This window comes from Camellia sinensis, chromosome 2 (assembly GCF_055761805.1).
Source record: "Camellia sinensis isolate YWXY chromosome 2, ASM5576180v1, whole genome shotgun sequence".
In the NCBI taxonomy this organism is placed as follows: Eukaryota; Viridiplantae; Streptophyta; class Magnoliopsida; order Ericales; family Theaceae; genus Camellia; species Camellia sinensis.
Window position 1 is genome coordinate 13,156,572 of NC_138962.1, and position 25,743 is coordinate 13,182,314.

A 25,743-nucleotide genomic window follows, 5' to 3' on the forward strand; every position below is an offset into this window, starting at 1 on the left:
GAGGCGGAGGAAACCAAACCAGACTGAAACCTCTGAACTTGTCATTCTGAAACAATCTGTAAATACTCTGTATCCAACCCTTCTCGGAAACACTCAGCAACCCAAAAAACATGGCCTCTTCTTCCCGTTCAGCTACCCAGAACATGGCCTCATCTTCCCGTGGTCTGCTCACTCTCTTTCCCGACCTCAACGAGTCAACAGGAGAGATAACAGGTGCGGTGGCCCGTGAACCTCAACCAAACACCTCTGTGTTTGCTCCGTTGAACTTTCCGATGCGGTCGGTGGAGCAAAAAATGGCGGTGCAAACTGATATTGAGGCCAATCAGTATACTCTGAAGTCATGTGTGGAAACCATGACTGCGGTCACAAACTTGTCGCACCGGCTGCAGAGCAGGACAAATGAGGTGCAGCAGTTAAACGCCCAACTGGCTCTGCTCCAACGCATGTATAAAGATGCGCGAGCAGAGATAAGTGTGCTAAAGGCGGAAAATAAGGAACTGAAACGGAAGGCCACCGTTATGTTCCGATTTGGAGGTCCGCCATATGCTGCAGTGGAGGAGCAGGGAGTAGTGATCGTGCCCAGTGGAGTGGGTGCGGGAAACACAGAGGCAGCACCGGCAAGGGCCGCCCAGGACGGAGGCAAGAAAAAGCGACCCGCAGCAGAGTAGAGAAGCAAAATCCCGCCTGTGGATGTGGTTGTTTTGTGTGTGTTTTTTTTTTGTTTTTTTTGTTTTTGGTGTAAAATGCTGATCGGGGTTGATCCCTGGCATGAAGAAATGACAAGTTTGTAAAATGTTTTTTTTTTTTTTTTTTTGGGGGGGGGGAGTGTTGTGTTGAAAAAATAAAAATAAAATGAAAGAAAACAAGGGAGAAAGAAAATAGATAAAAAAATATGTATAGATGGATTATATGAAAAATATCAGGGTGATTGTTTCAAAAATAAAGTGGGGGTATGTAAAAAGGAGGAAAAGTGATTTGGAAAAAATAAATAAAAAATAAGTGATTTTAAAATCAAATGGAGGAGAGTTTGAGTAATAGAATATAATAAAAAGAGATATATATATATATATATATAAAGTAAAGAAGGTGGGGAACAACATGATAAGGGTGTATTTTAAAATGATAAATAAAAGAAAGTTGAAGACAACATGATACCGGTGTGTATGGATGTGATAATGAGAGTGAAACAAACTTGGTGAGTGTGATTAAATAAATAAAAGAAGAATGGGTGTGCTTTCATTAGTGCTCCTCTCTCTGCCTTCAAAGTCGAGATTGGTCTCTCCAAACGAAGGCTCAACATTCAAATCATTGTAGTCCTCTGAAAAGGTTCTAACCATGTGCCACAAAATTGGCCCCACCATTATTTGCCTGATAGATAGATGGCTGGAAGCCCTTGACAACACCAGCACCACATATGGACAAATGCATACACACACAATCACAGCGCTGGCACCACCGATGAGTATGGTGGATAGCCTCCTGTGGGCCATCTCTAACACCTCATCATCTCTATAACCAGATACTGATATTAAACAGAATGTTAATATAAATATCAGCAGCCCATAATCGTATCTTGCTTTCATTCTTGGAAAAAATCTTATGAATGTCACTACTGCAGCTAGTATGAAGACGAAAAGCCCAAGTAGTATGGGCTCACATATTTCTCCAGAAAAACTAGCAATTCGATGAGCTCCAACGCCAAGAGTACCAGCAAGCAGTGTTGCAAAACCCCTATTTACACCCCTTCCAAGTGTTGCACCCACAGAGAAGTCAAAGACAACAACAATAGTAAGAACAGCCCACATTGCAGAGACACCAAAACCATCATAGAGAGGGTCACAGTAGTAGAACTAAAAGGTTGAGAAGGTGGTGTAGAGAGAAACCGAAGAGAGAGTTGCCGAGAGAGAGAGGTTGGCCTCTTCATCTCAGAGAGAGATGAGAATGGTTGATCTTTGTATGTAGAGAAGTCGCCTCTGGTGGCGGCGAACTGGAAGCTATATGTATTGATAGAGATGACAGCGGAATAGGTTGAGGTCCGGCGGGCGGCTAAGGTGAGGTTGCCGCCCGCCGGGGAAGCGAAAATATTAGGTTCTAAACCTGCTCTGATACCATGTAGAAAATTTAATGTATAAAGAGAAATAGAGAATTGTATAGATATTGATTGTATTATTGATAGATATTTGTAATTGTTGAATTATTGAATGCTACAATGATTCCTATATATAGAAGAGTAGGTGGTAGTAGGTGGTAGATGGAGTAGGTAAAGTGGAGGTGGTAGGTGGAGTAGGTGAAGTGGAGGTGGTAGTGGTGTAGTGGGTTTAGTGGAGTAGGTGAGGTGGTAGTGGTGTAGTGGGTTAGGTTTAGTGGGTGAAGTAGGTGATAGGTTTTAATAGTTGACATCATGCAATATTATGTTTCCTTTGCCTTTTGATGCATTTGTTCAGGCTTCCATACGAAAACTGTGTAACAGTATTGCACCAATGTGTGTCCCAAGCAAACATATGTAATGAACTCGTTGGAGCCGAGTTCAAATTAAATTTGTGTGGCTTGGTTAAAGCTAGAGCCACACTTGAAAATCCTTTTGTTGTTCGGGCAAGCTGAGCTTGATCTGCTTAAATACTTGAGACAGTTCATTGCATCATAGATTGATTATAGAAAAAATCTCACATTTTCTACTTCTGTTGGCTGCTTTCCCATACGAAAAGAAGCATGTAACCTCTTTGTTTCACATTCTATTTATCATCACAAACTTTGATTTTAATCTAAATATTAACCTAGCTATTTAGCAGTAATATTCTCATGTTACTCATCACTACATACTATTACCATTTCTGGTGTTACTTTTTTTTTGTTTTTGGTTTTTTGTTTTTTTTTTTTTGAAGCAGGGTTCAATGCTGCTGTCGCTGGTTGCTTTTTTGCTGTAGAGTCAGTCTTGTGGCCATCACCAGCAGAATCATCCTCATCACTTACAAATGCAACTTCAATGGTCATACTCAGTGCAGTAATAGCATCTGTGGTGTCAGAAATTGGTCTTGGCTCTGAACCAGCCTTTACAGTACCGGAATATGATTTCCGTTCTCCAAGTGGTAAGAACCAAAAAATTGCTTCATTTCATTCCATCATCAAACTAAAAGGGCCCATCTGCCATTGCAGCTTCTCTGCAATAAATGGTTAATGATGTTATATGATATATTTAACTGATATTTAATGTTAAAATAAATACATAAATGTTAAGATAAAAATTAAGGAAGATATTTCTTCCTCAAATGTAGCCTACCCAGAAGCTTCTGCAGTCAGTGCTAACCCAATCTACTTGTGCACAAATTAAAAGATCACATTTCTAACCTCTTTGTTATATTGTTGTTATTTTTCACTCGGGATTGAATTACATTTTTTAAGCTTTTGTTATGTGGATGATGTTTGTGGCACTGAAGCTTTTTAACTCATCTCAGAACTCCCACTGTATCTTTTGCTGGGTGTCCTCTGTGGCTTGGTTTCATTGATCTTATCTAGGTGCACATCATTTATGTTGGTAACTATCGACAATGTTCACAAGGTCAGTGGCATACCAAAGGGTATTTTCCCTATACTAGGCGGGTTAGCTGTTGGGCTGATAGCCTTGGCATATCCAGAAATTCTCTACTGGGGTTTTGAGAATGTTGACATTCTGCTAGAATCTCGGCCATCCGTGAAGGGCCTCTCTGCTGACCTATTGTTTCAGCTGGTGGCAGTCAAGATAGTTGCAACCTCTGTATGTAGAGCATCTGGATTAGTGGGAGGCTACTATGCCCCATCTCTCTTTATTGGTGCAGCAACAGGAATGGCATATGGGAAATTTGTTAGTTCAACAATTTCTCTATCCGATCCAATCTTTCATCTCTCCTTCTTGGAAGTTGCATCACCACAAGCATATGGCCTGGTATAGATCTATGCCACTATCATATGAGCAATATAATTTACTTTGAAAATTCTTATTTCAGACATACATCAGCACCATTTAGAAAGGGTAATCTGGATTTATTTCCTTTTTGTTATTCTCTATATCTATGGACCTTGAGATATATATGTAGTATGCTGTTTTCGCTTTTTATCTACTTTATTCTTGTTGTTTGGATATCTATAGTATTAGAATCACGACCCTAAAACTGGACAAAAATCATGGACATTCCCCAGCCTAGTGTATGTTGTTGTTCTCAGCAGATTATGTGGATGTACGATAATCAACTACAATTTAGCATATCTATTGCTGTTAGTTAGTTTGGAGAGTATATGGAATTAACTTATGTTGGTTTCACCTTGTCAAAAAGTTAGGAACTAGGTGCTAATGTATTCCAAAACTGAAAGGTACTATTGCAAAATTGGGCCAAAGGCTCCTATAGCACTTTGTTTAACTTGGGCCTATAGCTCTTAACCCATTATTGGTGCACCATGGAAGCAATAATGTATTGTCTGCCTTATATTAGTAGGCAAAACATGGTAAGAAAATATTACAACAATAACAACAGTCTAGATCCAGATACAAGAATTTTTAACATGGTTCCCACCAATAGGGTAACATCTACAAATAATGATAACAAACAAACTTTAGTAATAAAAACAAAGGCAATATCGAATCTCTTGTATGTGGATATGACATCCAAAACACATTAGAGTGTTTTATAAATTCTCACTCGAAAATGTGCTCCAATGAGTGGAGGGCCCCTTTTGGCCGTAGGTACAACCCAACTTCTACTAATAATCTCTTACAGAACTCTAAATTAAAATCCTTGTTGGACAAGGATTAGGGAATTCTTTTTCCTCAAGAAAACTTCACAAAAAGGGAACCCAATAGAACTAAGAAATTGAAACAAATTCCAACAATCTCCAACTTGGAACAAATTTCCTAATCTGCCAAGACATGTGATTCGAGGGCTCATAATTTCCACATAAATTAACATTGTCATTATCTCTGAAAACATTCTTGTGTAGCCTTATTAAATTGGCAATACCCAAATCTTGAATCCTGAGGCCAAAATCATTCTGTGTTAAATGTCTCTGCCTCAAACATAAAAAAATTTCTCCACCATCACTAAAACCCAGACCTTGTGATCTAATACCATATGACCATTACTCTCATTGTTTTACTAATTAAATTGTTGCCTTTTACACCTCTTGTGGCGAAATTAGGCCCAAAACTTTTGTATATGTTGATTTACAGTAAGAGGAAAGACAAGAAGAAAAAGAGAAGATAAACAACAAACTAATGAAAGAGACCTACAAATAATGGTATTAGATCCAAGAAAGACGTAATAATATTAGAGTGCATAGATACGCCTCGTGCTCCTAATAGCTAAATAAAGGTTCCAAACCTTGATTTCCTTATGTATGTAGGGCAAAGGTGCTGTAATGGATGTTGGTGGCTGGTATGATAATATAGTAGAACGCACCTCTTTTGCTGGATCCTACCTCTTCGGAGTCTGTAATATTGAGGCTTTAGGATTGGTAGGTTTTTTAAAGTATGTAGTGAGATTGGGTTCACCAATTCACGTCACTAGTAGTAGTTTTCGGCAAGGCACTCACCATCAAATGCCATTGGCCCTATTTGGTGCAGCTAATAGGTGCTGCCTATACTTTTTTTTATTTTTGGAGTTTGTGCCAGTGTTTGAGACTGCTTTTGCTTACCGCTAATGAGGTAAAAATATCTTAAATAGGCTGATCAAAACAAATATATCTTAAATAGGCTGGAAAAAGCTTATTAGTGGGAAGTTGAGGGCAGAGTGCTTTTAATTTTTGTTTTTTTATTATCAGCTTTCAGCTTGCAAAAAGTTGCACCAAATGGGCCCATTATCGTCATAGTCGCAAGTCGCCTCCATCTAGTGTAAGTCACAATGCCATAGTTCTTCTGTCACCATCAAGTCATTAGTTGCCTCTCTCTTCCGGCCTCACAAGTCATTATTGTGTGGCCTCAGATAAGTTCTAACCCCTTTCTCTCCCCCTTGTTGGACTTCATTGGGCCTTTCTCTCCCTCTTTTTGAACTTCAACGAATCTTTCTGCCTCTCTCATCGACCCTTTGTTACAATGTATCATTTGAACCACTGTATATGAATCAAAAAAAAAAGGAAGAACAGATTCAGCACAGTGCTCTTCGGATGTGAAAAGATAAAACACTAAGCACAATGCTGGTGAAGTTATATTTTGCCGATTATTTAAAAAATGGTTATTGATAGAGAAGAATGGTGAAATAGAATGTCTGGCAAACTGAAAACCATTGGGATGAGAAAAGTTTCAGTAGGGTGTATATGATGAACACCTTGAGAAAAACTTTCCAACAATGATATTGGAAGTTAGCATGCTGTTAACTTCAAATTAGTTTTTACTCTTACATTTTCGCTAATAAGTAAATTTTTTGCAAACTTCAACTTCCATTATGGGCTTAAAATGATTCAGTTTGTATGTGCAGGTTGGAATGGCTGCTACTCTTGCAGGTGTGTGTCAGGTACCACTTACTGCAGTTTTGCTTCTCTTTGAACTTACTCAGGACTATCGAATAGTTCTACCACTTCTTGGAGCTGTGGGGTTGTCTTCATGGATTACCTCTGGGCATACAAGCAGAACAGAAAGGGACACTAAGAAACTTGAAGAGGGAAACGCTTATCCTACTATACAGCCTAAAATGTCTTCTTGCAACCTAAATGAACTTTCTGCAAAACCATCCTATGCTAATAATCTTTGTAAAATTGAAAGTTCTCTCTGTGTAGATGATTCTAATGATGCTACAGAGGAGTTAGAAAGGCGGATTCTTGTTTCACAAGCCATGAGGACAAGATATGTGACTGTCCTGTTGAGCACTTTGCTGACAGAAGCAGTAAATCTCATGCTTGAAGAGAAGCAGTCTTGTGCAATAATTGTTGACGATGACAATCTGTTGGTCGGTTTACTGACAATTCGAGACATTCAGGAGTTCAGCAAATCATCGAAAGCAAGACGCAGAAGACCTGAGGTATGACACCCTACTTATAAAGCTTATTGAAAATTAAGTTTTGAAAGCAGTTGTGCAAGGAAAATTGCATCCCAAATGGTTGAGAAAGAAAGAAAAAAAAAAAAGATCTAGAGGTGGAGAAAGACCAGGCAAACCAGGAAGGAGGAGAAAACACAAGTGACTTTTGTATGTCATTATAATGGACTGTAGAAAGAACATGTTAAATAAGGAAGTAATTCCCAAGTGTCCGCTTGCTTTTTTTTCCTTCTTCTAGTAAGTGAGAAGGAATTGAATATAACAAATAAAAAGATATTTATAACCAATGAAGCCCAATTCACCATTAAACTAGGTCAATCCAAGTAAGCAGATCTCTAAATGATGTGTAGGCCCAACCAATATAGACCGAGTTATTTGCCAAAATGCACCAATAATGGTGATACTTTAGGTATTGTGCATGCATACTTTTCAAATAAATCGGTAGGTTCAAATTTAGAATATGGCCTTTAACCCTTGGACTATGAGAATATTAGGTTTATATATATATGGTAGTATATATATTCTGTATATATTAGGAATTGAGCATATAATTTTGTTTTCTTTTTTTAGTTCTAGAGTTTGGATTGTTATATATACTGATGTATTCTTGTATCTAAAACTTAATTGAATATACAGAAATCATTCAAAAATCTTACATGGTATCAGAGCCACTACCGGAACCCAAGAAGCTGTTTGCTATTTGCTAACTCTGAGTTGGCTCTGGTTCGTAGTTCTTTCCTCTGTTTTGTGACTGGTTCTCCCTCACGACTGGGTCTCTGTCGCCTTTGATTCGTGGTTCAGTGTGAGTCGTCTCTGGTGCATCTCTATGCATCGCTGGATCGTGGTTCTTCTCTCTGGTTTGTGTCTGGTTCTTCTCTGGGTCTTCTCTCGTGTGACTAGTTCTCAGTACTGGTTCTTCTCTCTCCTTTGAATTTCGTCGACTTGGGTTCGTCAACTGGGTCTCATTGTTGATCCTTGTTCGTTGATCCTCTGGGTCAACTTCTGTGCTTCCACCTTTGGGTTGACTCTTTGGTTCTCTACGAGCATCGCGATCAAGCTCTATCTGATTCTCTGGTTTCTTCAGCTTCTCTCTCTCTTAGTGCTCTCTGACTTCTTTGATCTGAGGCTGGTTTCTTCTAGTTTACCCATTGATATTTGACTCGTGTTACTTACATCTTGGTGTATTACGTTTTGCCCCAACAGATTTCTGTTTATTACACTTGAACCCTAGTTAATTATTTTGGTCTATTTTGGGTTTATTACACTTCAACCCCTCATCTTTATTTGTTATGATGTCTTTGGCTTCTGATGAGTGTGCATTTTGCCATCAACAGAGCCATTGGAAGTACCACTGTCCTAAGAAGGGACGTTTGCTTGCCTCGTCTTTTCAGTAGTCTCAGAACCAATTCTGGACTCTTCTCGCTGCTTATATTGCATCTGTTTCGACTCTTGATCCTGACTTGGCTTCCTTGAGTGCTCAAATTAGTTAACTTTAGTATATATTGTCTACCTCCCAACCATCCCCATATGCCTCTATTGTTTCCTCTCTTCATTCAGGTTTGCTTGGGTCTTCTTCAGGTATCTGTTCATCTGTCTGGATTTTTAACTTTGGTGCCTCTCATCATATGACTCCCCATCTCTCCTTACTTTAAAATTGTACTTTTCCTCTCTTTTCTATTATTGTTAATACTGCTAATAGGTCTGGTATGTTTGTTATATCTGTTGGGTCTGTCTTACCGTCTGCTATGTCTGTTATTTCTATTCCATCTGTTCTTTATGTTGCTTAGTTATCTGCCAGTTTATTATCTATCAGTCAGCTTGGTGTCTCCGGTTTTAATATCTGTTTTGTGTAGGATCGGATGTCCAAACAGCAGATTGAGACTGGTCGTAGAGTTGGAGACCTCTATGTGGTAGAGAGCCTACATTTGCTTATGACTACCTCTCCAACTGCTTTTTTCTCCTTTCAGTTAGATTCTTTGTCAAGTCCTTTCTATTTGTGGCATTCCAGATTAGGACATTTGTTTGCTGACCGCTTACGGTCTTTAGCTTAATCAGGTATATTGGGTAAAATTTCTCGTAGTCAACTTATCGAGTTTCGAGAGTGTAAACTTGCCAAAATGGCAGCCTTACCTTTCCGTAAAAGTACCTCTATATTTGATACTAGGGGTGGGCACGGGTCGGTTGCAGCCACGGAACTTTCAATCCGCCATCCGTCCGCCAGATTGGCGGATTGGAGAAAATCAATCTGCATCTGTCCGCCAATCCGGCGGATGTGGATTGAGCGGATTGGCGGTTTGGCAGATGGAGGCGAATCGGTTTGGCGGTTTAAAATTTTATAAATTTTCAACATAATTCAACTTGTGCACTTTCTCAAAAAAAGAAGAAGAAAGTATTACAATCAATGACTTAAAAAAATATTACAATCACTGCATGCCTCATCCAAAGCAAGAAAGTTTGAAACTTTAGAATATCACAATCACTGCATGCCTCATTCATATACTACAATCACAGTATGTCTCATCCACATAAAATATTACAATTTGTGGTTCTTAAAATGTAAAAACAATTCAAACCACCAAAACAATGAACAGAGCAGTAGTAGAGATTGTATGTCTCTGTATTGTTACATCTATATCTGTTTTTGAAAACAAAAACCAACTAGTATATATCATATTTATTATTTATTATTTTTAGAGATAGATTTAAAAACCAAAAAATATAGATAAATAATACGTTTATTTTTTTCAAATCAAAAAAGATATTCAAGTTGAATTTTTTTTTTTCAACAGAATATTTAAACTCTTTTTTAATTGAAAACACAAACAGAATATTTAAACAAACTGAAAACACAAAGTCTTATAAATTACTAGTGGTGCTCGCGGTTTGGCGGTTCGGTTGCGGCTAAAGGAATCTCAAATCCGCCATTCTTCCACTAGATTGGCAGATTAGAGAAAATCAATTTGCAACTGTCCGCTCGTCATCACGCATCCGTCCAAAATGCGGCAGATCGGTTCGGTTCGGTTCGGTCGGTTTTGATGGATCGGTATATCCGCTGCTCACCCCTATCTAATACACCGTTTTCTTTAGTTCAAACTGATGTCTGGGTTCCTTCTCCTGTTCTCACTAAAGGGAGTTTTGTATACTATGTTTCATTTGTTGATGACTGCACCTGTTATACTTGGATTTATCTTGTGACTCATAAGTCTGACTTCTACAAGATATACCGTACGTTTCAGTCTATGGTCACTACATAGTTTGGGTCTACTATTAAATTGTTATGGTCTGACTTGAGTGGGAAATACTTTAAAACTGAGTTCTGTGGATATTTGGCCAATTTAGGTACTATTCACCAAACTTCCTATACTTATGCATCTGCCCAAAATGGTCGAGCTGAGCGTAAACACCGGCAACTCCTTGAGACAACTAGGTCTCTCCTTGTCTTTGCCTCCGTCCCGGCTCTGTTTTGGAGTGAGATAGTTCTTAGGCCAAGTTTGGCATACACAAAATAATCCATCTTTTTATCTTTTTTCCATTACATCACCTCTCTATTTTTCTGCACATTTTTTCGTAAAAAGACAAAAAGTGCACTTATTTTGGTCATCCCAAACAACCCTTTATTGTTGCTTTTCTTCTCAACTGTATGCCTACCCCCTTCTTTCTGGTCGGTCTTCTTATGAGGCTCTGTTTTCTCAACTTCCTAATTACTCCCTCCTTCGTGTGTTTGGCTCTGCTTGTTTTATCCTTTTATCTCGTAAAGATAGGACTAAACTTAATGCCCGGTCTGTCATATGTGTCTTTTTGGATTACAGTCTTTTTGGATTACAGTCTCCCGCTATGTCATCTTTCTCGAATGTGTACCTTACTTTCAGTTTCCTCTTCTTACAACCATAGTTTTCAAAGAAAATTTGGTTCATATTGATCCATTTCCTTCTGAGGTCCCACCTGATAAGTACATCTCCGTTATTCCCCATGAGCTTATTCCCTCTTCTCTTTGTACCACCCCTTCTACGGAGTCCCTTTCCACTGACCCCCATGAATCTGTTCCCTCCTGTAGAAAATTTAATGTATAAAGAGAAATAGAGAATTGTATTATTGATTGATATTTTGTTATCTTTATTACAATGATTCATGATTCCTATATATAGAAGAGGGTGAGTGTGTAGTAGGTAAGGAGTAGGTGAAGTGGAGGTGGTAGTGGTGTAGTGGGTTAGGTTTAGTGGAGTAGGTGAGGTGGTAGTGGTGTAGTGGGTTAGGTTTAGTGGAGTAGGTTTAAGTGGGTGAAGTAGGTGGAGAGTAGGTGGATTTTAACAGCCCCCCGCAAACTCAAGGGGGATAAGAACTAACCAACTTGAGTTTGGAGAGAGTAACAAAACAAGAAAATACATAAAAATAAAAGAGGATAAGAGACACTGTATGGTCGTGTCAGACCATTGGTGAAGACACTGGATGGTGGTGTCATAACGTTGTAGAGGACACTGTATGGGGGTGTCATAACCATGTAGAGGACACTGTATGGTGGTGTCATAACGGTGTAGAGGACACTGGATGGCGGTGTCAGACCGATGTAGAAGACAGTTTATGGGGTCATGTCGGACCGTTGTAGCAGACAATGTTGTGACAGTTGTGGTGACAGTTTACGGAGTCTTGCTGGACCCTTGTAGAAACTAACCGGAATCAATGTCGGGACAGTTTACAGAGTCTTGTCGGACCCATGAAGGAACTAACCGGAATCAATGTCGGGACAGTTTACAGAGTCTTGTCGGACCCATGAAGGAACTAACCGGAATCAATGTCGGGACAGTTTACAGAGTCTTGTCGGACCCATGAAAGAGCTAACCGGAATCAATGTCGGGACAGTTTACAGAGTCTTGTCGGACCCTTGTAGAAACTAACCGGAATCAATGTCGGGACAGTTTACAGAGTCTTGTCGGACCCTTAAAAAGTCGCACCCTCAAAAGGTGTGCCCAATTTTTTAAAAAGCGTGCCATCAAAAGGCGTGCCCAATCCATAAAAAGGCGTGCCATCAAAAGGCGTGCCATCAAAAGGCGCGCCCATGTCATAAAAAGATGTGCCGGACATGTTGGCGAGGCACGTGAGCGCCTTGGCTTGCGCGCCCGTGTTGTCGTCTGTCGGCAAGTGGCGCGCGATGCGCGGATCGGCCCTGGCTATTTAAACCAAGGGTGAGGCGGAGGTTGTGCATACCAGTCTGAAACCGCTGAAACCAACCCGTCTCTGAAAAAAAAAAACTCTGCCTCTTCGGAGAGAGAAACTTTGGAACACTTTGTAACCCAGAAAATGGCTTCGTCTTCCCGCGGTCTGCTCACCCTCTTTCCCGACCTCAACGAGTCAACAAGAGAGATAACTGGTGCGGTGGCACTGGAACCTCAACCAAGCGCCCCGGAGTTTGCTCCGTTGAACTTTCCGATGCGGTCGGTGGAGCAAAGAATGGCAGTGCAAACTGACATTGAAGCCAATCAGTATACTTTAAAGTCCTGTGTGGAGACGATGACGGCAGTCACAAACTTGTCGCACCGGCTGCAGAGTAGGACAAATGAGGTGCAGCATTTAAACGACCAACTGGTTCTGCTCCAGCGCATGTATAAGGATGCGCGAGCAGAGATAAGTGTGCTGAAGGCGGAAAACAAGGAGCTGAAGCGGAAGGCTACCGTGATGTTCCGATTTGGAGGTCCACCATATGCTGTAGTGGAGGAGCAGAGTGGAGTGAACGTGCTCGGTGGAGTGGGAAACACGGAGGCAACACCGTCAAGGACCGCCCAGGACGGAGGCAAGAAGAAGAGACCGGCAGCAGAGTAGAGAAGAAAAATCCCGCCTGTGGATGTGGTTGTTGTGGGTTGTTTGTTTGTTGGTTTTTTTTTTTTTTTTTTTTTTGTGTGTGTAAAATTGTGATCGGGGTTGATCCCTGAGATGAATAAAATATGATTTGGTGTGCAAAGCTATATGGTATGAAGGGAATTGGAAAAAGATTAAAAAGAATGTGAAAGAAAAATAAAGAAAAAATAATAAAAATATATTTGAAATCAAAAAATGAAAGATGGAGGAAATAAGGAAAGTGGTTTGGAGAAAATAAATAAAAATAAAAATAATGGAGTTGGAAATCAAACGGAGGAGAGATGAAGATTTTTTTTTTTTTTTTTTTAAATATAATATAATAAAAAGAGATATATATATATATATATATATATATATATATATATAATAAAGAAAGTGGGGAACAAGAGTGTAAAGAAAAGAAAAAGTATAGGTTGCATCGTGGGTCACATGGGTGAGTAAAAGAAAACAATAAAGAAATGAGTGGGTGCCCCCCATGTGCAAGGATAGTGCTGGCACTTCAATAGGTGGTACAGCCTGCTGAGCATCAGCTTTGACAGGAGCTGCCTTTGGACCTTTTCTCTAATAAATGCGTCAAACTGTTGCTGTTGGTGTTATCAAGAATGTGGAGAAGAGGAGGCTTGTCTGATGGCCTCTTGGGCTGTGTAATCATATCGAGGTTGGTGGACCTCTCAATCATGTTATCACCCTCAAAACCAGAGATGGGGACAAAAGGAATTTTGTCAGGGTTGTAACCAACCTTCTTCAGATAGGAAGAGACTGCCTGCCCAATTTCATCATACCTTGCTTTTGAGTACTTAGGAGTGGTAGCATCCATCTTGTTACAGCAGCAAATCATCTGCCTCACTCTAAGAGTAAAAGGAAGGAGAGCATGTTCACGGAAGAACTTGGGCTCCTTCTCAATCTCCTTGCCAGATCGACGATCAATCTCAGCAAACTTGACAGCAATGTGGGAGGTGTGGCAGTCAAGAACTGGAGCATACCCATTACCAATCTGACCCGGGTGATTCATAATAATAACCTGGGAGGTGAAATTTGCAGCTTCCTTGGCTGGATTATCCTTTGAGTTGGATGCAACAAAACCACGCTTGAGATCCTTCACTGCAACATTGTAGATGAAGACGATCGAGACGGTGGTGTATGGGAGGACAACAGTGAGAGGAGAGGCAGTGGTGGTGGACTCGAAGAAATTTCAAGGTATGTGTAGAAAATTCTAGCAGATTAGGTTGAGGTCCGGCGGGCGGCCAAGGCGAGGTTGCCGCCCGCCGGTGAAGCGAAAAATACTAAGTGCTTAACCTTGCTCTGATACCATCTCCTTTCCTTCTCCTTTCCCGCCTGCTCTTGCTCTTGCTCTTGCTCTTGCTCTTGCTCTTTCTCTTTCTCTTTCTGTTTCTCCGGTGTTAGTCTATTCTTGTCACAAGGCTCTCCCTCCACCAGTTGTGTCTGCCCCTGCTACTGATCCTCCTGCCTTTGACGACTCTGATCTTGCTGATCGTAAGTATTCCCTTCGCATCCGTAAACAAGTAGTCAAACTTAGTTTTGCTAAAACATGTTTTTCTCCTTTATAGTGTACGTTTTTGTCTACTATTCACTCTTTCAGAATCTCAGCCTTACAAGGAGGCCTGTCAGGATCCTTCATTGGATTCAATCTATAGAGGATGACTTGTCTGCTTTGCAGAAAATTAGTACTTGGGAATTGGTTCCTTTGCCTGCTGGTAAGAATCTGGTTGGTTGCAAATGGGTCTACAAAGTTAAGACTCATTTTGATGGTTCTCTTAAGCACTACAAGGCTCGCCTGGTTACCAAGGGTTTTTCACAAGAGTATGGTCTTGATTACGAGGAGACCTTTGCCCCTGTTGCCAAGGTGACTATTGTCCGTACTTTGATATATGTCGCTGCTGTTCGTCATTGGCCTCTTTATTAGATGGATGTTAAGAATGTTTTTCTTAATGGTCATATTGCTGAGGAGGTTTACATGTGTCCTTTCTCTGGCCTTTACCATTTCTTTGGCCAGGTTTGTCATCTTCGGCGTACTCTATATGGTCTGAAGCAATTTTCTTGTGCTTGGTATGATCGTTTTCAGACTGTTGTTATTGAGTTTAAGTTTCATCCTTCTGTTCAGGGCTCTGCTTTGTTTCTCCTCCACACCTTTACTGGTTTTGTTGCCTTGTTACTGTATGTGGATGATATGATTATTACTAGTTTTGATTCTTTTACTATCTCTGAGGTCAAGCAACATCTCTTTCACACTTTCGAAGTGAAGGATTTGGGCCTTTCTCGGTATTGAGGTGGCTTTTTCTCCTAAGGGCTACTTTTTGTCTCAGGCCAAGTATGCTAAAGAAGTTATTCACCGTGCTGGTCTTACTGACACTACGATTGCTGATACCCCCCCATTGAGCTTAATGTGAAACTTAACATTACTGATGGTGTTCCTTTGCTTGATCCTACTTTGTATCGAGAGCTCGTGAATTGCTTAGTCTATCTGACGGTTACTTGTCCTGATCTGGCCTATATTGTTCATGTGGTTAACCAATTTGTTTCTACTCCTCGCTCCACACATTGGGATGCATTGGTTTAGATTCTTCGCTATCTCCGAGGTACTATATTTCAGGGTTTACTATTGTCATCTACTTCCTTTCTAGACTTAGTGGCCTATACTGATTCTGATTGGACTGGTGATGTTACTGATCGTAAGTCCATGTCTGGTTTCTGTTTTTTTTTGGCGATTCCTTGATCTCTTGGAAAGCAAGAAACAAACTGTTGTTGTTCGCTTTACTGCCGAAGTTGAGTACCGTGCTATGGCTCATGTTGTTGCTGAGATTGTTTGGCTTTGTTGTCTCTTATCTGATTTGGGTGTCCGTCAGTCTTCTCCGACCTCCCTCTACTGTGACAACTGCAGTGCTATTTAGATTGCCCATAACACCGTCTTCCATGAGTAGACGAAGCACATTCAGATTGATCGTCACTTTGTCCGTCAACATCTGTAGTCTGGCTCTATCTCGCTTCCTTTCGTCTCTTCGATTCTGCAACTTGTTAACTTTTTTACCAAGACTTACATCATTGCTTGGTTTCAGTTTCTTCTTAGTAAACTCTCAATGTTTTTCTGGTAACACACATTAAGTTTAAGCGGGGGTGTGAGAATATTAGGTTTATGTATATATGATAGTATATATATTCTGTATATATTAGGGAATGAGCATATAATTTTGTTTCTTTTTTTCAGTTCTGGAGTTTGGATTGTTATATATACTAATGTATTCTTGTATCTAAAACTTAATTAAATATACATAAATCATTCAGAAATCTTACATTCCTGAACTACTTGACTACTCTTTTTGGGCACCTTGGTTGTCCTTTCTGAGTTTTACTAGTTGGGTATTCTTCTTACAGGAGCTTTTGGTATCTGAAGTATGTTCTTTGAATGGTGAAAAATGCCGGGTATTGTGGACAATAACACCTGGTATGAATCTTTTTTCTGCTCAAATAATTATGAACAGACATGGTGTAAGCCAACTTCCAGTTATTTTGGAGCATGTTGAAGACCAAAGAGGCCTGCCTGTTGGACTTTTGGACAATGAATGCATCAGTCTAGCTTGCAGGTTTTGCTACCAACCTTTTGCTTTGCTTTAATTGCATTCTCATGAGAGTATACATATGGTTAGTCTTTGATTGGCCTTTAACCCAATCCAACTTGGATGTGCCTAGGTTGGATTGGGTTAAAGGTCAGTCAAATTCTAACCATAAGAGCATAAAAATTGGAGAAAAAAAATCCATACAATGCTTACATTTGAGGTCTAAATCAAGCTCTTGTTGGTCTGTGAGGGCTAGAATGGTGGGTTGTTTGAGTAGAAATGCCATAGATTTGGGCAAGTTAAAACGATCACCGATGAGGTTTGGCTATAATGCAGTCTCTACCACTTTGGTGTTGGAAATTGCACCATCTCCCCTATTTGAAAACTTGAGAATCATATTCCCCCTTGCCACGAAATAACTGTATAGTCAACAAAGTGATATTTGTGATGTCATGCTATAAATATTTTTGGGTGTCTATTTTACCCTTAATAAAAAGAAGTAATTATCATATGGGTGAAGTTTTGGCATGATTTGTGATGTGGTGCTCGAGTAACAATAATTTATAACCAATCGTTTCAAGTAACAACATTTGATTGACCAACATAACTCCACCAACCCCGGCACCACCATCACGAACAATCAATATCATTACTTAGTGCTAGATTTATCACTACCACAAACTCCAACACCACCAAACGACTTCCTCACCCCGTTGACTAGACCCACCACAAAAACCACATCAATTAACAGCAAGTGACCACAACCACCACTATCGCCATGTATTGTACAACAAATATTGTCACCGCCATTCTTTCTTGCAGCCATTTGTTTTTCTCTACCCACCCCACATCAACATAATCATCACTAGATGAAGAAAATGAGATATGGTGATTCCAGAATTCACCAAAGCAGGGAGGTTAAATCAATGGTTTTGTTGCGAACTAAGCTCTAACTGTGAGGTATTGATGTCACAGAGAAAGAGAAGGTAGAGAGAGTTGAAAGATACTGTTTCAATCAAATGTGCAAATGGTATGAGGAAACTTGGGTTCCAGGTGAAGGTTTGAGTTGATATTTGGCCTTTGGCCTTTGAAAGGGATTTTTAGGGCTTGTGTTTGTTGAGAATTAATTTGAAAGGGGTTTTGGAACCACTGGAAAGACCCGCCTTCATGATGATGATTCATCATGATGCTAGATTTGACACTTGATATTTCATTGGAGATGGACGAGAGAGGCTAGAGGGTAGAGATAAGCAAAGCTGGTGTCGTTGTTTGTGAAGATTATGGTTGCTATAGAATTTGATGAACAAGGTGATGGTGTCTTCGTTGGTTTGGAACTTCAGATTTGGAGAGATGCATTGTTTGTCTTTGTTGTAACTTAACATAATATCTTTGCATTAAAATATGTTTTTAAAAGTTAGGGTAAATAGTCATTTAACAACCCCTATTAACTGTGTTGCTCGACAAACTCTGACAGGGAAGGTCTTCGTAATTTTCGATTCATAGAGGTAGTAAGTGTATTATGGTCAAACCTAAGTTGCAAAATAGACGTCAAATTGATAAAATGAATGATGGAGGCAAGTGGCAGCAGCCTCTTAAGGTGTACAAGAGACGAGGAAGAGATGCCTCTAAGGCCCAAGCTTTGATTTGGCATGCATTGGATGATGAACAACTCATTTGGGATCGTGAATAGTTATGATTTAGGCTTATGAGTCATGTTCTATTATTATTATTTTATTTTAGAGTATTTTGGTAATTTCATAATTTCTAGACATGGGTTATACGCCCATGGGTTGTCTTGTGGGTCAAGTTATTTAATTAGCTTTTATTTATGTTTCTTATTTGATCTTAAATTAATTTTGGAAGTCTAAAATATTTTAGTAGTTTCCTTTTTGGTTTTAATTGGTTTAAGAGGTCTCTTAGTTCTATATAAAGTCATGTAATACTATTAATTTAATGGACTAGATATTTTAGAAAATTTTAGAGCTTTTAAAGCTTCTTTATGGATTGTGTGATGCAATCAAACACTAGGTGTGATGCCTAAGGAATTCTATGAGTGATTCCTAGACTTATCTTCTTTTTCGCCTTCATTCCCTTTTTTATTTTTCTGCACTTTAACGGCCCAAACATTGTTCACGGGTACTTTCACTGCCCCAGAACAGCTCTTATAGCGCTGTCCTACATCAATTTTGGTATCAGAGTGAGGATTCAAACATGTCTACACGATCGGGGAAACCTTTTAGAGGAAGATTGATTGAAAATTAGCGTGATGAGATCCTTACAAAAATTTTGGAGTAACTTGATCATTGTAATCTTTGTATTAGTGCTTTGGAAGGCCAACAACTCAAGCTAATGCCGCTACAACAACCGGAGAACAAGGAGAAAACTCTAAAATTAATAATCATGGTGAGAATGGTGAGAATCAAGGTGAATAAGAAGCGGACCAGCGGAGATCCTGCGCAAAGACAACAATTTAGGATTGCCCAAGGTCAAGGAGTGCCACAAAATTTTATGTTGGATTGGACCAAAGACTTGTTGGAGAGAGGTCACTATGAGCCACGTGATCCAGCTGGAGATATCACAAAAAAGGTTAAGATGGAGGTTCTAGATTTTGAAGGCAAGGTTGATCCTACAGTGTTCTCAGATTGGCTTGCTTCCATTGAGGAGTATTTTGAATGGTATGATATGACGGACAAACGAAGAGTGAGATTTGCTAAGATGAAACTTGTGGGATTGGCAAAAGTATGGTGGACTGGTGTTGAAGGAGATATCAGAAGAATGGGGCAACCACCAATAGGCACATGGCAAGAGATGAAAGCCAAGCTTCGAGAGAAATACATGCCATCGAATTATCATGAAAAGTTGTGTGACCAACTTGTTACTCTAAAACAGGGCAGCATATCAGTAGGAGCATGTATGCAGAGATTTGATGAACTTAAGACTAGAAGTCAAATTGTGGAAGATCCACGTTACACCCTTGCTCGATTTAAGTTTGGTTTGAGGACTGATATACAACGAGAATTGCTTCATCAACCCTTATACAGTATGGAGCATTCCAAGTGACACTTGAAATAGGAGAATACTTGAGTTACTCAATTACTAAGAAATTTGCGTCTCAAGCAGGGAAGATAACATTTAGAAGGTTCACTGATACAAATAGAAGCACAAAAACAGCACCTTTACAGCCACTAAATCGACCAAACATATCAAAGCCTCATCTTCTAGTGTTGTTGATCATAGAAATAAAGGTATTGTGACTGTGAAGCCAAGTGGGAGGGATAAAAGCATTACTTGTTTTAAGTGTGGTGAGTCTGGGCACATGGCTTATCAATGTTCAAAGAAGAATACCCTCCATATTGCAATCAAAGAGGACATAGAGCAACTGCCAGAATATGGCCAATCACAGGAATATGTCAATGATGAGGATGCATTCTGTGGGAGCCGGATAATTGGAATAATCAGAAGCGAACTATAGAAGACAGATGTTACACGGCTCTATCCTACACGATAAGGATGTCGAATATAATAGATAGGCCGAATAGATACTGAACTATAGAGCCGAGTAAATAAGAGGATAATGAGTGATAAGTGGGCTTGGCCACGAGGCCCAGGTAATAAGTATAAATAAAGGAACAACAAATTAAGAAAGGTAGGTGAGAATTGTTGTGCTTAACTTAGAATATAAGCATTCTTGAGTGTGGATTCTAACTTGTCTATCAGAGTGCTAATTCCGGCACCCCCAACCGGAGTGTTTATTTCTTTTTAGGTGACCAGAAGAGGATCACGAGCGTTCTCCAGGATCAGAAGAGTATTTCCAAACCACTTCCCCACAATTGGCGTCGTCTGTGGGAATACTCAAGCACATCCATGGCGAGCGTGACGGAAGATCCTCCGACAGTCACTGTCGACCCTATACCGCAAGACGAAACCACTCCAACAAACTTGCTTGGAACAGAGACTATCGCCGCGAGACGTGCCTTGAATTTTGCCTCACCCTCGACTTCGGAGCACGAGACAATGCAGGCGATCATGGAACAAGCAAAGCAAAATGAACAGAGATTGGAGAACATGATCGCTGAAAACGAACGTCTTCGTGAAGATTTGGCCTTGGAAATGGCGAAGTCTAAGCAAGCGGCGCGCCTAAATCCGGAACGATCTCTGAAGGCAGGTGGTCGACAACCTCGAGCACGACAAGACACTGATAGCGACTCCGACTCATTATTCCTGGAGCCCGGGAAGAAGGGACGACATGAAACCACCAGTTCTTCCGAAGAAAGTCCCCGTACAATGCACAAGCGAAGAAGGAACAGTTCGGACGAAGACCAACATGATCCCTTCGTACGACGGATTGCAAAGGCTGCGCTACCCAAGAAAATCAAAGCACCGTCGTTCATCTTGTACGATGGCAAATCAGACCCCACTGATCGCATCCGCCACTACAAGCAGGCCATGACATTGCATGCAAACGACGAGGCCCTCATGTGCCGAATATTTCCCAGCAGTTTGGGACCATTGGCGATCAGGTGGTATTATAAACTGGAGCCGGCTTCGATCAAAACCTTCCACCAACTATCGAAATCCTTCAGGGCCAGATTCATCACTAACGAAGTCCAGCCGAAGCAAGCCGACTCTCTTTGGGCAATGCAAATCCTACCAGGAGAAACACTAAGAGCATATTCGGTGCGATATTGGGAATGCTTTAATCTTGTTGATGACGCTTGCAACGACTCCATGACCATCACCGCCTTCAAAATGGGATTACACCCAGATAGTGCCCTCCGCAGTTCCTTGACTAGAAGACCCCCCAAAACAATTTGGGGGTTGATAAAGAAAGTAGAGGAATACTGCAAAGTGGAAGATGACGCCTTGCGGGTTAAAGCCGGACACGTGGCCAACAAAACGGCCCCTCTCGAAATCGCTCAGCCGATAAGTTCCGCACCACCTCAGAGCCTTGAACCACGACAGCGGGCTAAACGAGACAAGAGACGGGATTCTCGCCGATCCAGCGATCAATGCTCGCACCAAGCGAATGAGCAACTGCAAGTCGATAGCAGGTGCACAAAGCGCGCCGACAAGAAATATACGGAGCTGTCAGAGCCAATCAGCTCGATTATGTCCAAAATCCAACATCTTTTGTTCTTCAGATGGCCGTCCAAGATGGTGGGACCTCCTGACACGAGAAGGCGGGACAGGCGTTGTGAATATCACAAAGATCACGGTCATGATACGGATAGTTGCTATGCCTTGAAAGACCACCTTGAGGAATTGGTGCAAGATGGTCGGCTCCAGCAACACGTCCGGAAGAGCACAATCAAAACTGTCGCCCTTAGGCAGGAGTCACCTCCCCTCGGCGTTATACATATGATATACAGCCTTCCAACGCCACGTACCATACACGCAATTCATTCAGCCCCCCAGAAGCAACGCACACAAACGAAACAACCCCACGAAGCTCCGAGCATTACCTTCGACGATTTCGATCTTATCGGCATAACGCTCCCCCATATTGATCCATTGGTCATTGAACTACACGTGAACCGATTTACCGTTGAACGCGTCCTCATAGACCAGGGGAGCACTTCGGAGGTCATGTATTACGAGACCTTCATCAAACTCGACTTCAACGAATCGGACCTGTCTCCGGCTCCTTATCCGTTATTCGGCTTCAACGCAAATCCAGAGTACCCGTTGGGAAAAATCACGTTACCCGTTCGGGCGGGCTCCCAAACAGTGGATGTGGAATTCTTGGTCGTCAAGCTCCCTTCGCCGTATAACCTCATCATGGGGCGAACTTGGTTGCATACTATTCAGGCCGTGCCAAGCACCTATCATTAGCTACTACGCTTCCCGACCGAACACGGCGTTGAGCAAATCCGTGGTTCCCAGCAATCCGCACAAGCATGCTATCTCCTTTCTGGAAAGACACCAATGGAGATGCAGGTCAACTCCACTGAAGTGTTGAATCGAGACAGTCTCGACGATGTCGGACGGCTCCCTGACGAAAAGCCACGGAAGCTCTAGGCGATACCAACAGCAGCTTCCCAAGACATATGTTTAACGCGTCCAGCTGCGCTGCTACACGCAGGGAAAGTTGCTCCTGAAGGTATTTTCGGATGATAGGAGGCTGGTTGATGGAAAATTAGGCACGCGGCCTTGCTCCTAGCACACTTGCGCAAATTCTATCATTAAACCCGACCTGTGAGGAATGATTTTGGTTCTGAATGGCTCACCATGTACACTTTCCACTTCTGTAAGGCAAAGATTCCTGTTTACTCACTGTGCAATCCAGTTCAAAAGTGTTCCAAATAAAGTCTCCGGATTCGGAGCCCCATCGGCGCATGACATCTTTGGGCCGATAAAGCCTCCGGATTCGGAGCGCCCTTTGTGGATGTCACGATTGGCCAAATAAAGTCTCATGATTCGGAGCCCCATCAGCGCATGACGTCTTTGGGCCGATAAAGCCTCCGGATTCGGAGCGCCCTTCGTGGATGTCACGATTGGCCAAATAAAGCCTCTGGATTCGGAGCCCCATCGGCGCATGACGTATTTGGGCCGATAAAGCCTCCGGATTCGGAGCGCCCTTCGTGGATGTCACGATTGGCCAAATAAAGTCTCCGGATTCAGAGCCTCATCGGCGTATGACGTCTTTGGGCCGATAAAGCCTCCGGATTCAGAGCGCCCTTCGTGGATGTCATGATTGGCCAAATAAAGTCTCCGGATTCGGAGCCCCATCGGCGCATAACGTCTTTGGGCAGATAAAGCCTCCGGATTTGGAGCACCCTTCATGGATCACGATTGGCCAAATAAAGTCTCCGGATTCGAAGCCCCCATCGGCGCATGACGTCTTTGGGCGATAAAGCCTCCGGATTCGGAGCGGCCTTTGTGGATGTCACGATTGGCCAAATAAAGTCTTCGGATTCAGAGCCCCATCGGCGCATGACGTCTTTGGGCCGATAAAGCCTCTGGATTCGGAGCGCCCTTCGTGGATGTTATGATTGGCCAAATAAAGCCTCCGGATTCGGAGCCCCATCGACGCATGACGTCTTTGGGCTGATAAAGCCTCCGGATTCGGAGCGCCCTTCGTGGATGTCACGATTGGCCAAATAAAGTTTCCGGATTCGGAGCCCCATCGGCGCATGACGTCTTTGGGCAGATAAAGCCTCCGGATTCGGAGCGCCCCTTGTGGATGTCACGATTGGCCAAATAAAGCCTCCGGATTCGGAGGCTCGTCGGCGCATGGCGCATTTGGGCCCAAAAAGACTCCGGATTCGGAGCCCCATCGGCGCACGATGTCTTCAGGCCGATAAAGCCTCCAAATTCGGCTGACTAAATAGTGCCACCGAGCGACGCTCAAGGGCCGAGTAATATTCCGAATTCGGAGCGCCCTCCAGAATAAAAACATTTACACATCGAAGCAGGGATATATAGGTTGAACCAGTACAACCGCATGAACAAGATAAAACGTTCCAGCATTCAAAATAAGATGCATAATTCAGCATTCAAAAATTCAGAATGAGATAAACTTTTAGAATGAAACATTTTATTTGATCAAACAGTAATTACAAAAAACGCAATCTGCGTTCAAAGCATTACAATGTCTATTCTCATACGTCGTCGCATTGGTACAAGCGGCAGCCCCGAATTAACGCCCGCTGATCAGAGAGCACCCGCAACTTGAAATGCTTTGATCTGACCGCGCTTGAATCCACGATTCACAACGACGATATAATCACCTTTGAGGCGGGGACCTTTGACGCCATAGACAACGTCAAGGCCAAGATCCAAGACAAGAAGGGAATTCCCTACGAAAACAGTAATGCTCAACGGTCGCGGCGCTACGTCGGCCTCATTTCTCGATCGCGATTGCGGAGAACTTTGCCATTCCTGTTTCTCCCTTCGAGGTGATTTGCTTTGACGACTTAGAGGCTGACGTTTTTCCCGTTTTCTGAACGTCCTACCTTCCGCGCGAGTGGGTTCTCTGCTGCGATTCATTGCAATGTCAAGCTCAGCCAGAGTCCGAGCTTCTCCTCTGCTGCTGAAGAAAAACTCCATACAACATTTACACTTGCCTAGCCCCACGCAACAAAATCGTTTTAAATCGAGTCTGAGCACAGTAAGTGAAGTCACTGGAGCGAAAAGTCCGAGGCGATTTATTTCTACAATCCTTGCAGTGGGCCCGAGGCGATTTCATTAACGTTGAACTCCAAAAGACGGACTGTAGACGTCCCCGAACGCCCCGGGAGGGTGAGTCCCGTTCTGTTCATTTGGGGTCACTACAGCTCGGACTCGATTTGTGTCACGGTTCTTAATCTTGAACCAAAGAGTCCAAATCTGGCAAATCGTTTTGAGAAACAGATTTGTTTGAAAAGAAGTACCAAACATGGACTGCTTTGCCAGATACAGAATCGCCACCTAAATATTTTTTATGGGGGAATTTAGGAAACCCTGACTCGGTGCCGAAGGCCACATGTCCGTCATCACCGGAGTTGTCTCGGCTCGGGAGCTAGGGTACGATTGGGGAAGGTCAGCTATGAGCATCCCCTCTCGCCCGATCCGAAGATCGGCCTCTATTAACCGTGATATCCGTTTTTGAAAACATTATGTGTTCTTATTCCATTTGTTAGCCTAGAATTACTATGTTATGCGCACAGCAAATAAGTATAGACTAGATTGCCTAATTTGGAAAGAAACATTGCATATCCGTTTGTTTTGGAAAATGTTTTGGAATTTGCTACTCGTAAGTAGGCTAAAATACGGATTTCAACGAGTTTTTCCAACTCAAACAATCCAACCTTCATCCACAGGCATTTAAACAGTTTATCACATAAGCATCTAGCCACATGGTAAGCATACTGTCATGTTAACATTCACACGCATGCGAGATGCTAAAGCATAAAATACTTACATCGTACTCCGAGCCAAAACAATAAACTGGTTAGCGAACATGCGTGATCCTAGTTCATGTTAAATTGACTAATGCAGCACATACAGGATGTAATTAGATAGGCTCGGCTAACCTAAACATGGCATGTGAAATGCTACAACTATCACGTATTCAATTTGAAATTGAAGTACAAATGCAGTTAGAATGATGTGCCGAGCCTGGTGCATGCAAGGCAAATGTATGAATGCGCGCATACATTGCATAAGGTATGCTAATTTTTAAAGATGCCCTAGTCTACCATCATAAGCAGGTAAATAAAAGGGAAGAAAGACGTGGGGTTGGAAGACATACACCCACTCACGCACACTTATTACACAATTGCCCCCCACTCGGAGGGTCCGAATAAATATTACAGTCCGAATAACAAATACATTAATTATTACAG

At 41.8% G+C, this 25,743-nt stretch overlaps 2 protein-coding genes across 7 annotated transcripts in view; one reads left to right on the forward strand and one right to left on the reverse strand.

Annotated features, from left to right (window-relative positions):
• The window catches only part of LOC145819834 (chloride channel protein CLC-e-like), a 63,875-nt gene that overhangs the window by 15,513 nt on the left and 22,619 nt on the right, over positions 1-25,743 (forward strand). For 3 of the 6 annotated variants that reach the window (XM_082913708.1, XM_082913710.1, XM_082913711.1), the window contains exons 3-6: positions 2,883-3,086; positions 3,453-3,919; positions 6,441-6,980; positions 16,236-16,444. In XM_082913708.1, coding sequence (XP_082769834.1) covers positions 2,883-3,086; positions 3,453-3,919; positions 6,441-6,980; positions 16,236-16,444 — 1,420 coding nt within the window. The remainder of the gene's footprint in view (positions 1-2,882; positions 3,087-3,452; positions 3,920-6,440; positions 6,981-16,235; positions 16,445-25,743) is intronic. The other 3 variants (XM_082913709.1, XM_082913712.1, XM_082913713.1) reach the window with 2 other exon arrangements.
• On the reverse strand, positions 13,190-14,037 carry LOC145819836 (uncharacterized; the record flags this gene model as incomplete). The annotated part of the gene is made up of 1 exon (XM_082913715.1): positions 13,190-14,037. A coding segment is annotated over one exon (666 nt), but the record flags the coding sequence as incomplete, so codon positions are not given.